Source organism: Halichoeres trimaculatus, unplaced genomic scaffold (genome assembly GCF_033239565.1).
Source record: "Halichoeres trimaculatus isolate MK-OKI-2021-1 unplaced genomic scaffold, fHalTri1.1 fHalTri1_scaffold_1, whole genome shotgun sequence".
Taxonomy (NCBI): Eukaryota; Metazoa; Chordata; class Actinopteri; order Labriformes; family Labridae; genus Halichoeres; species Halichoeres trimaculatus.
The window spans coordinates 1,719,374-1,734,991 of NW_027437179.1; the positions used below are offsets into that span (position 1 = coordinate 1,719,374).

The 15,618-nt window shown below is 40.0% G+C and overlaps 2 protein-coding genes across 3 annotated transcripts in view; both read left to right on the forward strand.

Annotated features, from left to right (window-relative positions):
• shq1 (SHQ1, H/ACA ribonucleoprotein assembly factor) overlaps positions 1-15,618 on the forward strand; it is a 279,134-nt gene that overhangs the window by 54,506 nt on the left and 209,010 nt on the right. The gene's annotated exons all lie outside the window — the stretch shown is intronic.
• pdzrn3b (PDZ domain containing RING finger 3b) overlaps positions 1,090-15,618 on the forward strand; it is a 61,235-nt gene continuing 46,706 nt past the window's right edge. The window contains exons 1-3 of the mRNA XM_074678622.1: positions 1,090-1,900; positions 6,467-6,553; positions 8,175-8,282. Of these exons, the coding sequence (XP_074534723.1) occupies positions 1,187-1,900; positions 6,467-6,553; positions 8,175-8,282 (909 nt within the window). The 5' untranslated portion in view covers positions 1,090-1,186. The remainder of the gene's footprint in view (positions 1,901-6,466; positions 6,554-8,174; positions 8,283-15,618) is intronic.

Below are 15,618 nucleotides of genomic sequence, written 5' to 3' on the forward strand. Positions count from 1 at the left end.
GCATTGAGATGTGCTGACACTGTTTCTATTCACATAAACAACATGGAAAAGGAAAATAAAACAACAGCATATATGTGGCCTTTTTTAAAGTAAATGTGTGTATTTTGCAGAAAGCAGAAGCTTTTTTTAAAGCACAAAGAATATTAAGTGTTTTGTTTCTTTTTGTACTTGCTTGACTCCTTTTTTCAGAGGACAAAATGAAATCAACCTGATGTAATGGTTTTAATGTAAAGACTGGAGAAATGTGATGAGTTTGTTGTGAAGTCAAGTTAAGTTTACATTGTTTTATTTAATGAACCACGTGTTTGTGAGTCCTAGTTGTGACTGTGGCTTAATTTGTTGACATCATGTGTGGGTGGCTTATGATGTGTTTTCCAGGGCTTTTTTAATTTGATTTTAATCTTTACATGAGGTGCATTAGCGCACAAAAAGTTGTAAATAAGTATTTTACGGAGGTCTCCATAAATTATTTATTATTATTACTACTATTGTTGTTGTTGTTGTTATTGTTGTTGTTGTTGTACTGTGCATTTAGATGGAGATGGTATCTTTAACTTGAATTTTAAATAATATAGGTGTTGCATAAAACTGATACAGTCAAAATGTTTTCAAATGCGCAGCAAAGAGATACTTACGGTAGGGGAAATCGCCCTTTTTTCTATAGAGGTGCTGCGTTCACAGACTAACACGATCGTTGGAGTGTTTGTGGTGTAGCTCATGTAAACTTCGTTTAAAGATGGTTTATATTTCGTATTTTGATGTCAATATTTGTTACTCCTGATAAGTAACAAAATCATCCTGACAAGATGAGAAAATACACGTTGGCTCACTCTAGGCAAGGTAAATATTTGACTTGGCTGTAATTTCACATTTTTCTTCCTTGGAAGGGAGTTTACTTTTAGGCATGATGACCTCTTGAGCAGAAGTTATAAGAGTCAGTCAGGTGTGAAAACCTGTTACTCATGTCAAACTGTGGGGTACGAAGTCAGTATTCGAGCGTTTTAACGTTGAACACGAAAAATTCAGAATTACGAGGCCCGTAAATGCACCGCAAGTCTCGGTCAATTAGTTTGAGTTTATTCGGATTGAGAGCCCCACCAATGGCCAGCTAAAAACGCCCTGCTGTAACCGACTCAGACCAGCGGGGGTGGAGAGTCAGAAAGTTTGGGTCCAGACACAGAAAACCATGGGATTCGAGTTGGACCGCTTCAAGGGGACTGTGGACCCGGATTTTAAGTGTAACTTGTGCAACAAAGTCCTGGAAGACCCTCTGACGACTCCGTGCGGTCACGTCTTTTGCTCTGGCTGCATTCTGCCCTGGGTAGTTCAACAAGGCAGCTGTCCCGTCAAATGTCAGCGAATCTCCGCCAAAGAGCTGAACCACGTCCTGCCTCTGAAAAGCCTAATTCTAAAGCTGGAGATCAAATGTGACAACTATGCGCGGGGCTGTAATGCGGTGGTAAAGCTCCAGCTTCTGGCCGAGCATTCCGAGATGTGCGACTTCTCCCCGGTGAAGTGCAGAAATTCAGGATGCATCGAGGTCCTCAACCTGGGGGCTGTGGATCTCCATATGCGGGAGACGTGCGACTACAGGCCGGTAGGAATATGCGAGAGGGGTTGCGGGTTGGTTCTGACCCATAAGGATCAGAAACTGAACAGTCACTGCTGTCAAACAGCCTTGAAGGAGCACAACAGCGCACTGGAGTACAAACTCATTTGTCTGGACAGGGAGATGAAGAAACAGACCATTGAAGCCAACGAAAGAGAAAAATCACTCCTGGCACAACTTTCAGCGGTGCACAGCGAGCTTCAGATGACAGCTCTGAAGTACCAGAAGAAGTTTACTGAGTACAGTGAAAGGATAGAATCTCTCACCAAGACACTGGCTTTCCCTTACAAGGTAAGCGACACGGCTCCGGCTTCTATTGATTTTTTTTTCTTTCGTCTAACTACAAATCATCTACCCGTCCGTCACCGAGAAAAATGTAGATTTCTCTACAAGTGTGAAATAAATCATTTGAAAAAAAAAGAAGGTTAATTTTCCTCTTAATCAGCCAAACAGAAAACACAACTTTATCAAACTTATAACCGTTACAAAAACGTGAGGGCAGTCAGTTCTGATCTCTCTCAACATGTCTTGCATTCTGGGATTTGTACTTCACATGTCGATGCCTGAGCGATTGGGCTGTCCAGATCTTCCCTGTCAACAGTACAAATAAGCCTTTGTACTGTTACTTCTTTTATTAAAATCGGAGGATTCCAAATGTCCAACAATGCAGTGTTTGTTTCTTCCCTGTCTACCTTGAGTCATTGAAGTCAGCTGTGCCTTTGGCCAGTTGGCAGTCAGTGGGGGAGGGCCAGATATTTACTGCAGCTCTGTACTGCTCTGTACACAGAGAGAGCAAGGTTCCATTTATTTTGCCTCCAAGCAGAATCCTTCTTTCAGACTTTGCTTTGGTTTTCATGGTGGCCATAAAGATTGGAATCATGGATGTTGCACTACCTCAGATTTTAAAGTTTTGTTCTTTAGACCTGTAATCTCATTCTCATCCCATCCTAATCTCATTCTCATCAGCTCATCAGCTCATCTCATCTCATCTCATCTCATCTCATCTCATAGCCCACAAAGCTGCTTGTTTGGGTCATGTAGTACAGCCAGGCTGTGTCTCAAATATGTACTCCTCTAAGTAAATTTACATGGGGTGTACTGCATTCACCATACACTTACTGGGGCTGTGCATAAAAATCTCACAGGGTAGCGTTGTCCCAAATTAAACCCTGCGGCCTCATACATACAGGGAATAAAGATTGCATTTCACAACCATTTACAAGTGTTCCTCTGCTAATTTTTAAAATTAATTTTAACCACTGGTTGATCCATTACTGCTCCTTCCAAAGTTGACCAAGGCACTGTGCTGATTAAAAGCAGTACAAATATCAATGCTGTCACTGTGAACGCACTTGCGCACTTTAAAATGGCATGTATAAGTGCAGAATTACGCAGTTTGGGACACAGACTCAGTCTCGTGTTGTGCTAATCATGGACTGAAATCATGCTTTAGCTGTGACAAGGATTCCACATTTATTTTATTTTGCCTTGCTTTTATCTTTCTCTATGACTTGCATATGTTGGCTACTTATAATGTCCAACATTTCTGTCTGTCCCATACCTGCTTAAATATGTTTCCTTGATGATTTTTTATTTATTTATTTATGTTGTTGACTGACTGTGCGAATGCATACACTGGGAAGCTACAAATGAATTGTCCCTTGTGGGATAAATAAAGTTGTCTGAATTTGAATCTGAATTTTGTAGCAGTGTCTGACATAGCTTTCTGTTTGTTTCCTGAATCAGTGTCAAAGAGAAGTGAGCCCATTATAACAGTCAACCTCTTTTATTCTTTTTGTTTTTGTCCGCATCATTTCTCAGCTGAGGATTCTTTAGTAAAGAGGGAGAAATGTAACATTTTCATTTGTTATTTAGGATTTGACCATGGGGGCGATCCATATGACATGGCCCTGTGGAATAACTGACCTGGTGTTTCCAGTCCTAGTCTTAACATTATTTAGACTCTTTCCAGGCAGAAAAGCCATAAGTCATAACCCAAAGAGAAGGGTCAAAGCCTCCTCTGGGTTTCCTCTGGGCTGCAAGAATTGCTGGCACATTAGCCAGTCATAGGTGTCTGTTTTGAGCCATGTGGTCTTGAAATACTATGGAGGACACCGTTTGGGGTCACTTTATCCACACTTCATGAAGTGTCTGCCAAAATCCAGAAATCATTGCATAGATTGGGCACCCGCTATTTACACGCTGAGTCATGTTGTGCTGCAAGTGATGAGTAAAATTTTGGTTCAGTTTTCAGACATAAATTTGTGTTGATTTGAGTAGACACGCACCTATTGATCAGCCAGCCATTCGATCGGTGCCGATTTCCTTAATTCGATCGGCCCATCTTTACATTTGAAACTGATCTTATATACCTCCGGGAAAGTCTGACTAGGGATGGGTACCGAATTAGGTACTTTTCAAGGTACCAACCAAATACTGTCAAAAGCATCGGGTACCGATTCACGTGAAATCAAAAGGTACCATGTTTAGGTACCTAAATGCATCCTTGTGACTGTGAGGGAGTGGAAGAGTGGACAATTTTCCATACTGGGCATGAACACAGCATTACAAGGTTATACATTGAAGAAGAAATATGTTAAATTGAAAGAATATATATTTTGTTTCTAGACTAATTGATATTTTTGACCACATACAGCCAAAAAAGTACCGAAAAGTGGTACTGTTGAGTACCAGGTACCTGGCATCGGTACCATACCATTTCAAATGTAAAAGGTACCCATACCTAGGTCTGACAGCCAGCCATTGTTGTTTTTTGCTCCGAGACCCAAAACTCAGGACACTTTATTGGTTGTTTAAGTTAAAGCATAAAGATTTTATTTTTTCACAGTTACTGTTAAATGATTTTCAATTAAATAAGATTAGAACACTGAAGCTATATGCTGTCAGTTATAAAAAATAAAAATCGGTGTTGGCCCAAATCAGTATCTGCAGGTCATGCATTTTAAAGATGGGTGATTGGTGGTCAGCCAGAAAATTGTGATCTGTGTGCCCCTGGATTTTAATGTTGTTGTATATTCTTTTCTCAAGCATAGTGGAATAAAGACTCAGTGATACAAGTCATTCAGGAGACCAGGACAATGTCCCAGCCAGTTTTTCGATTACTCCATTAATCCTCGAAGGAAAGATGGCTTCACATAACTTGTGAAACAGTGTGTCTGCATTTGTTGTATCTTAGCTTGAATGAGTAAAGTGCTCTTACTGATTTGAAATGTATAGCACAACATGTTCCACGATGCAGTTCACCACATCACTGAATCTCTGCCGTGTGGTCTAGTTCTTCTCCTTTGTAACAGATAAAAGAATGCTGATACTTAAAAAGTAAAGGAAGAAGTGGTTTTCCAATCTACATTTTGTGTAATTGTGAGCAGTGCTGAGGTTAAAGACTTACTGTGATTGTTTAGAGCCACTTGTAAACAGTAGACTTTGTGTTACAGATTGGAAAACACTTCAAAAATAAATTGAATGGAAGCTTTTTTTTTTCTTCTGATTGTGTTGTGTGATTTATTTCCCACCTTGTTCGTCAGTTTCCCAGTCAAGTTTGACTCCTCTTTGAGCATGTGTTCAGTTGTCTTCCTGTTGTAAGTAACGGTTGTTGTGAAGCGTGTATCACTAATGCCACTGTGGCACTGAGCAGGACCACGCATTCCTGAATACACATGATGATCTTTTGGCCTATATGGCAGCCGTGACACTGTGCATGCTGGGAAAATCAGCTTTATATTTAGTGACTTCATGCTGCAGTATCCTGGCGGGGCAGCTGAAGTTATGTTAGCTCATACCACCCCTTAAGCCCTGCTTCGAGAGGAAACAGATTAAGAGCCGACTGCTTTATGCCAGAGGTCACAATGTCTTGTTTCCAGTGTAACAGGTTGTCCGACGTGTACATTTACAGTGAAAGGGGTGTGAGTTCAGAATTGGTAGCTCTTTGGGCTTTGGACTGCTGAGACTTGGATAACAGTCAATGTTTGGCCTTAATGACTGAAGAAAAATAGGGCAGTGCAGTTTTTCTGACTGCACTGACCGAATGATACATGAGGATAAGCCTACATGTAAAACAGAGCGGAGATGAGACAATTTGTACCAAACCTAACTGTCACATCAGTTCAGACGGGGAAGTTTTTACATTTTGTCAGGTATCAAACTGATGTGAGAGAAGAAATTCAGATATTGTTGGTTTGACGTATCTCTAGATCCCTGTCCACAACTTGTCTGTCACACACACTCCTCAAACCATGAATTTAGCAGCCTAATCTGTCTGCCTACTCAGAGAAACATACACACTGTCATCATGAGGCACTGATATCAATTTCAGGTCAGTCATAATAAGTATGGACAAGAAAGCTTATTGAGTGAACATGACAAAACCTTTGTTTTTTCTTTGTTGTTGACAGAATGAGTATGTATCAGCTGCAAAATGCATGTTTTAAGCTGTAGCTGAATAGAATTGGTTTTGTCCTTAAGTTAAGCCAAACAGATATAAAGCAATTTCTACACCTTTAGTGGTGTTGTCATTTTAATTTGATGATAACTCACATTTAAGATGATGTGATTTCCAAGTTAAAAGTTCCATCCAGGAATTTTAAAGTGAAGTCATTTAATTCATCAGTGGTAGTTAGGGGTATTGATTTTCCCTTGATTTCCCTTTCCAAATGTGAAGACATGTCATTTTCCTCTTAAATAAGTTTATTTTGTTTTGGTCATTTTATTATTCTGTTCACTCTTTAAGCAGCTGAACCATCATGTTACTCTCCCAGAGTTAAGAGCAGTTAGGTTACGTTGGGTGTCTTCCTCCAGCGTTTTCTTCATCTTTCTGTCTGTCTGTCTATCTGTCTGTAGGAAGAACACACTAGAAGCCTGACTGTCCATCTTCTTCGTGAGGGAGGATCTCTAGGTTTTAACATCATAGGAGGAAAGCTAAGCACGGTAGGTTGAAAGCTGAGCACGTCTGAGGTTTCATATCCCTAGGGGATCAGCCAAGTGTCATATAGACCAGAATGAATAGCACATGCTTCAAGTGCCATGAGCTTTCTATGTGCATACTGACACAGCTCAGACAGTCTTACATACATGTGTTCCTAGGCTGTAGGTGCACTGCATGTTTCTAGTTTCATTATATTTATGTATCAATATGGTTATGTGGATTTGAAAATACATATACAAAAATGATCATGACGCTTTAGGTCTACCCATACTGATTACTGATAACTGGGCTTTGGTGTGTCTATATCCACATCATCTATCTGTCCATCAGTCTATATATATATATATATATATATATATATATATATATATATATATATATATATATATATATTTAGACCTAAAGCATATATATATATATATATATATTTATCTATTTATTTATTATATATATATATATATATATATATATATATATATATATATATATATATATATATATATATATATATATATATATATATATATATATATATATATATATATATATATATTTATTTATTTATTTATTTATATATGGCAATGTTTGTCTATTCTTTCATTGTCCAATTTAGGTGAGCCTGTGCGAATTGTAGCCTTAGTTTCCTGCCCAACCTAGACCACTAGGCCATCTGGGCTCCATATTTTACCTGTTTAACAAACTCCTCGCATAAAGAAAACCGCTCTCTGTTTTTTTGGTGACCTGTACCGAAACACAAAGATTACTTTACTGGTAAAATATGTAACTATCGAATGATAAATCATTTATTTTCATTCTGTGAACTCTAAATCTTAATGTAACTTTGCTTACTGGTCTATCAGGAGCACTTAATATTGGCTATCCATCAGATTCAAAGTTCAAAGTTAAAAATAGAAACAAAGCCTCAGGGGGAGTGTCTATTCACAACACCAGTGGTGGCTCTAGTGTAGTCTCTCTCATTGCTCTTCATTTTAGCTCCTCTATCCTTGCTCCCTGGTCTTCTGAGCAGCTTTCAGAGCTGTGGGACCACACTTAGCATGGTGGGTAATTTATAGGAGGACATAGGAGATGACGGCTGAGAGCTTTGGCATCCTCTGGCTCTTAAAATCCAGGTGGTGTGACACAGAGTGCACAGGAATAGGTTCAAAATACAAGTCACTCATAGTAAAAGATGGTGTCGTCATCATGTGTCCTCTGATAGCAGAATCATACTAGGAATCATCAGATTTAAACTTTGACTTCTGAAGCTCTTTTAAAATGCCACATGCAGCCAGAGTTCATTAAGTGAGCTAAACAGTTGTTCAAAGTTAGTTCAAGGGTTTTTAAGAGAGTGGGAAAGGTTTGTCACTTTTATAAGCTTGCCTTTATTCTGACTTAGGCGTCATGGCCACATGTTTGGTCAGTATACTACATGCCTGTTTCAGATTTTCATTGTTAAACCACAGACTTGTTATACTATATTTCCAAACCGATGTCAAGATTTATTAAAATCTTGAATTTATTGGGAGACTAAAAATGAACTCTTTGGAAAACAATGTAAATATGTCTAGATTAACGATGTGACAGATTTTCAACAGAATTTTAAGAATTCTATTTATCCCACAGGATGCAGCTGAAAGCACTTCAAATGAGGGGATCTTTGTTTCCAAGATTGTTGCAGAAGGTCCGGCAGACAAGGAAGGGGGCCTTCAAATACATGACAGGATCATGGAGGTATGTGGCCAACGGTGTTTCAAAAGGAGGAGGAATTAAGAGTGAAGTGCTTTTCTGGTACTCTGTAATGCAGAGTTATCTCCTAGCTGCTTTAAACCCTGTCACAGTGATGAACCTGAGGATGCAAAAAGCCATCACCCAACACTCAGGACCGTCCCACTTATTGTCTTTAATTTGAGGATCTCTGTATTTGCTTTCCAAACCCATCATGGAGGAGCCGCAGTGCAGCTTCCTCCTCTTACCTCTGAACTGAATGAGCAGAAAGGCTGTGACCCTGTGGTCTGACAGATGCAATAAACAGAACTCAACATGACTCAGGCTAATTTGGTGTCTTCACAGAGCAGTTGTCTGCCTGACTGTTGCACAATGACTGATCATTAAAATCTACGAGGGCTGTAAGTGTGTATTATTTGGTGTCACAAGATGAAAACATGGTTTGTCACAGACTTTTTGGTCAAACCTTAGACAAAGTGCTTTCTAGCTCTAGGACCAGCTAATACAGAGATGGTTGTTGAGAAGATAAGACTCACACATTTGGACTGTGCTCACTGAATCCATCACGAAACTATTACAAATGTGCCGCAAGTACTCTGCCACAAGCCTAACTCTGGGTCAAAGTTAAGTGTTTTTAAGTAATGCAGCATGTCATAGCTGAGATGTGACATGGTAGGTCTCTGTGATGAACTCAGCCAGGACCAGAAAAGCTTGTTGCCACCTAGATCCCTAACAAAGACAGATCGCAGAAAGTCACATCTGGATGAACACCATCATGTGAAACTTCAGTTTTGCATCCACTGTTCACTCAAAGTGAAACATTTAGACTCTTTCCAAGGTTTCTGCCAGTTGAGGAGGAGACCTTCCTCTCTATTGTTACTCACTAAACACTACAAAGGTCTGTGCTCATGGTGGATTAAGATCAGTTCAGACTTCTTATCTTGTCTTGATGAGGGAACAGGACCTGTTTATGTTTTTGGAAAATGTCTTGAGATAATGTTTGTTGTGATTTGTTACTTAAGGGTTGATTGATTGGTTGACTGGTTGATTATAGATAAACATTATTTAGGTTAGATAAAAATATAAATGGTGATGTAAAAAACCATAACCCCCATATACAGATATTTGGGATTGGGGCTGCACGATATGGCCAAAATCCATTTTTGATATTTGTAGGCTACAATATATATCTTGATATCCTGATTTCTCCTCAAATCACTATATCAATGTTGAATCCAGCCCTTTGATGCACAAAATGACATCAATATAATGATTCAAGCAGACCTTTTAGTTGGATTTTTAAAGGTCCCATATTGTGCAAAAATCACTTTATTAAGTCTTTTAGGGGAATTTGTGGGTCTTTGGCTTTCCTCCCAGCCCACAAAATGTGATATTTAATGACAAAACCTGTATTTAGTAGTGCTTGTTAATGTAAAATCCTGACCTTAAAATGAGCTGTTTGGATTTTGGGGATTTTGCGACTGCAGTGATTTTCTTTTTTGAATCAGGAGCAAGTCTCACCTGTTTGGTCCATCGGATCGGATACCCCCCAACCCCCTCCCCGCTGCTGCTCCAGCAGCCATCACTGCTTTATTTTTGGCTGTAAACAGCCATATAGTGCCATGCACAAGCTTCCCATCTCAGAAGAAGACGAGACTAAGTGGCTAGAGTTCATTTATCAAGGAAATGTGTCAGCTGTACTCAGTAAAACTCTGCATGTGTGCGCTAGTCACTTCACGGCCGACTGCTTTTCCAACTTTGAACAGTACAACAGAGGGCTAACGAATAGACTGGTCCTGAATCCAGGCGCATTACCAACCAGCCGCCAACAAACCTCGGACCCTAGAAATGTGAGTATTTTAAATGCTGTGTGCTGTGAAGCAGATGTAACAGCTTTTCTTCAGTGTCCCCCCTGTCTCTGTGTTAGCTTCAGGATGCTAACTTTAGCTGCGGTCAGCCTGTTGTTCCAGCCTGTAATGTTACAGCATACGAGCTTCACTGTTTTCTAAACATTGTGCACTCTCAGTGACGCAGAGAAGTGTGGTGGTATCAGCAGTGGCTCATTAACATATGAAGGCCACACCCACTAAATCAGACTGTTCTGAATGGAGGGGCTATGAGAGCCTGGAAACAATGCTGCTGTGCTTGATTTATTGGCTTTTTGGACAAAAACATGGGACTACCATTTCATGAAGACATCAATGATCCATATTACATTGCAGAAAAGGAGCATAATATGGGACCTTTAAAATTTGAATGCATAAAGGCGAAATCTCAATCAGGTAAAGTTGAGTAAACATTATATTATATTATATTATATTATATTATATCAAATTATATTATATTATATTATATTATATTATATTATATTATATTATATCATATTACATACTTCGAAAATATCATAAACTAAAGTTGGAGATAATAGTTCTTTCATTTCTTTAAATCAGCTACCTGGATAATGTTGGTCATGCTTAAAGGACTCCAGTGACTTCAGACTTTGAGCCTGGGATCTGGTTGAATTGTATTGCATTTGGGTTTGGCTTCTGATAATATCCCAGCTAGCAGTATTTTGGTATTCAACTGTAAAATAGCATCAATCTCCTTTGCCGTCGGGGTTTGAGTAGTGCTCAGCTGAGTGCCGTGACTGAACAGCACTTGAGGGGGGGGGCAGAGTGCTTCTTGTTTGTTGGAGACAGTTGGTTGAGAATCAGGGATCATACAGGCAGCAAAGCAAACCCAAATAAGCAGACACACTCTAGAAAACAAGCCCGGGGAACCCACAACCCGCAACTGATGACACGTGCAAGCAAGGAGCACCGGCTGAGCAGCAGGGAGGGAAACGAGTGAATCACCGAAGAGATTTACGTTCTGAATCGATGTCTGAAAACAATAGCATGACTGCTTGCAATAGTCATTTCATGTATCTCGCGTGCAAAAAACCTTGATATATTGAGTATATTCGATATATCCCCCTGCTCTATTTTGGATTAATACTGGGGATGTCCCGATCAGCATTTTTTTGCCTGTAATCCCGATCCCGACTATTTGATATTGAGTACTGGCCGATACTGAGTCCAGATCCATTGTTTGATTTGGAGATAAACTTTGCTGAAGAAGTGAGAAAGTGAAGCAGCACAGTGTTTTTTGCTTTTTTTTGTTTTAACAATACTAAAAAGTAGAAAATAATAGCTAAGGCTTATTAAGTCCATTTAGCTTGGTCCAGTTAGTTCTGAAGTTGAAACTATCTGGATTCCAAACCGATTGGCGGGATAAAAAAAAAAATGCTTGTTTTTAAATGACTGGCATTTATTGTCCATTTGTCTAATTTAAAACTTGAAAACACTGGGGTAATCGTCAGATTCTCAAGTTTCTGACGGTACTTGAATGTATCACATAGGAAGTTGGAAACATGTCTTAACGTGACGCAGGAGAATTTCATCAACATCACTTTGAATCCATGTCTTCTAAGGACATTTGCAGAAAATGACCGGTATGCGCCCTAAATTTATTTGAAAAAAATGTCTACGCTTCTTACGGCTTTTAGCAATTTCTGAACGATGGACAACTTGTTTTCATGCAACACAGCATGCTAAATCCAGAGAGTGCCCTGAACGCAACTCTCCAAAGACAGTGAGAGACATAGAATGTAAATATTAGACACTAACGGGACTATCTCGTGTTTTTCCCCTTTCATGGTAATATTTATTTTGCTAAACTGGATTAGAACTTTAATTGACCTGAATCATCCATGGCAAGGGATCAATCTTGTGTGTTGCGAGGCTCAGCAGAAACACAGTGGAGACCTCACTTCGAGCCAAGCAAGTGGACGTTCAGGGTTAAAGTCCGGGGCTGTTTTTCTGTCCCGGTCCGCCACTGCCTCTGGATCATCTGTCAGTCAGCTCTAACAGCTGTTTGTGTGTCTGAACATGTGCACTGTAATAACTCATGAAACATAAACAGTAACAGAGCTTTGTCTGTTCCTTTAACCAGTTTATCAAACACGTTACCATGAAGAAAACCTGCTTGCTGTTTATTCTGTGTGCTGTTGAGAAGCTCATCACTTCACCGGTAAAATGCATAATTGTTAGATTATTTATGAATTATTTAGCCTTTATCTAGATCGTGAACTCTGAAACTTATTAATGTAACCTAGTTTATTGTGTTCCAGGAAGATATTATTTATTAGATTTCAGTATCAATCCTCTGTTATATTGATTTGATGATGGTTGTGTTCAGTGTTTTGTGCTTTAAACTCACGACAAACACTTAATTACCAGATTTATGATCAGTTTTTGAGAGATTCTCTGTGCCTGTCCTCAACTCGTCTTTTCTCTTTCATTAAACTCTGTTGTGTTTGTGAAGTTTCATGTAGAGAAGTCTGAGGCGCTGCAGCGTCCAATCATAGAGTGATATTCCATATGGGGGTGTGTCTGTCAGTGAAAAGATTTCTGTAAAGCCAGCTCTCGTGTTTCCTCGATTATAGCACCACCGATCAGTTTCCTCCATCCTCTCTCCTCCGAGCACAATTATTGCTTTGGGACAGTCTTCAAAATGGAGACTAAAAAAGTACTTCCAGTGCCGCGAAGGAGATAGGATGGAGGAGGCACGAAATTAATGCATCGAGATGCACCCATAGACAGACAACCATTCACTCACACACTCAAACCCTCAGAGATATTTTTGTGTCATTTAGTGTTCAATTAACCTGATGTGCATGTTTATAGATGGTGGGAGGAAGCAGGAGGACCCGGAGAAAAGGGGAAAACATGCAAACTCCACACAGAAAGGCCCACCGGGCAAGCTGGGAATTGGACTAGTGACCTTCTTGCTGTGAGGCTGCAGCATTAACTGTTGCACCACCATGCAGCCCTATGGACATATTTAATTCTGATTTTTGATAAGTGATGTTACTGTGTGACCTAATGGGATGAGTGGCTGTTTTAGCCACTTTTATTGGTCCTCTTTAGGGACTGCAGGTTTTGGTACCACATGATGGCTTTGATTCTCAGCCCTTGAGGTTAGGAGGTTAGAGCTTGGTCTTGAGATCAGCTTCTGTGGTTTGTTTTTTTTTAAACTTTTTTAAAGGCTGGAAAATCATTTTTATGAGCCAGATGCTGCATATTCTGAGATTGAAAGTCACTGTTCATTCACACAATGTAAGCTACTACAGAGTTATCCTTAGAAACAGGGCTCAATGCTTTGTCTTATTTTAAACAAATGTGGCTAAAGTCCGAAATCCCTTGAGCAAACACTGAATCTAGATTTTAAAAAGTGTTTTAAAGAGAGGAGGTATCACAAGAGCAACAACATGAGTCGTTCAGTCATTGAATGAAAAACACATCGGCACTTTGGAAGTAGTAGTGGGGGGCAGCAGCAACTGCTAAATCAAATTAAATGTCTTAAAACAAAACATTTGGTTCAACACAAAAAAAGACACTTACACCATGGTTTTTAACAGACACATTTTCATTTTTACGAGTTTGCCTATGAAATCACTGTCAGCAGAATCTACATCCTATCATCAAACACTGTAACTAATCAAATATTTCCAGAACATATTCAGTCTTTATTTGGCTGGCAATAAGCAATAGAAATGACTATTTACAATTCAACATTTGTTGCCGCGCAACAATCTGGTCAAGAAGGGCCGTACGTTTGGGTGACCAGGTAAAAAAAAACTGGTAAATCCCCCAACAGGGTGGGAGAAAAAAACTCTCACTGCTGGGATGTGCTAAGTGGCCTGTTGCATGATTAAATTCAACTGGTGTGCATAACAATGTAATAATGGGCATTTTTATATTCATATCTGACCCTTTGCTGTACACCAGCCCTCTCTCCTCTCATCACACTGGCACCATCATAAGCTTGAGCAATGAGTTTACACTTGTAATCTTCAGTGAAAACGCTGTTCAGTCTCTCCAAAATTGCATTGGCAATGGGGCCGGCAGTTGTTATCAAGATGGGGACAAATTTGAAGAACTGTTCTTGCACAGCATGTTTTCCATCAATGTATCTCAGCACAAGCACCAACTGAGTCTGTGTGGAGACGTCTTTGGTTTCATCGGCTGGGATTGCCAGGAATCTACCTGATTATACTTCCTTCACGATACGTTCTCTGTTGACAGATGCCATGCAATCCAGCAGCTCATTCTGCACCGTCTTTGATGTGCTCTTAAAGACTGTGGCAGTTCTTAGGTGTTCCTCAAACACCTCATCCAGCAATGCCGCTAAATCGACCAGTCCCAGGGTTGCTGGCCCCGTTTTCATCCTTGTCTCACAAAGCTAACTCAAACACACCACAGAATTTCACACAGTCAATGAGGCGGCCAAGGATGTGCCGGTACTTGCTCACCTCATCGTTGTGATGACACATAGCTAACTTGTAGCTCTCATCCAGCTATGTTGCAATGTTTACTCTCCCAAAGGCCAACAGTTTTAGACAGCTATCCATATGGATATGGAAGCTTTATGTTTTCTTGCCTTTTCAGAGAGATGATGCATATCAGTGACACAGTGACCTTGCCCAGGTGGTGAATGAGTTGGCATCAGGGTTAATTAGCAGACAGGTAAAGCAGAAAAGAGCGTTAGCCACTTCTCACCCTGCTAGCCATATTGTCCGATCATACCAGCTCCAGGAAAATCCTCAAGTGTATGTTTTCCCCGCTTTTGTTAACACTTGTTAGATATTTAAATTTGGTCTGGGTGGTCCTAATTCTTTAATAGCTCATTTTTCACATCAGTTTGACAATTAAAGGGTAATTCCTTCAATGAAACAATGGAGTAAAGGTTGCCAGCCATGATCTTGACACACGTACATATCTCCGGAGCACGTATCAGTGCGTATGATGACATCATGTTTGGGCAAGCCCCCCCCGGGAGCCCATAGAAATGAATTGTAGGGTCTAAAATGTGAAAGAAAAGTTTCAACATATAAGTGATTTTCAGTCTGACTGAAGTCGCCCCCAAGAGGGCGGGGCTACTGGTTGGGCCCTGCTGAATGTGACAGCTATATTACAGCTGCTGAATGGACAGTATATTAAGACTGAGACCGGCAAAATAAACACTTTTCTCCCTCTTTTTTTATGTGGCTTAAGGGGGGGTGGTGCACTATTGCCAACTATGGGCCAGCCCCCCCTGCTGATACATTAACTAGTGGTCTTCTGTCGAGACCAAGCTCCAAAATGTTCAGGTTCATGTCTGGAGCTTTTGTGTTGAAAGGAAACAGCTTGTATCTGTTCTTTAAGAATTCTCTGTGTGATGCAAACTCTCATCATTGCAGAAACATTTTATCATATTCAAACAACAGCTCTACATAACTACACACAGAAGGTTCCTGTTA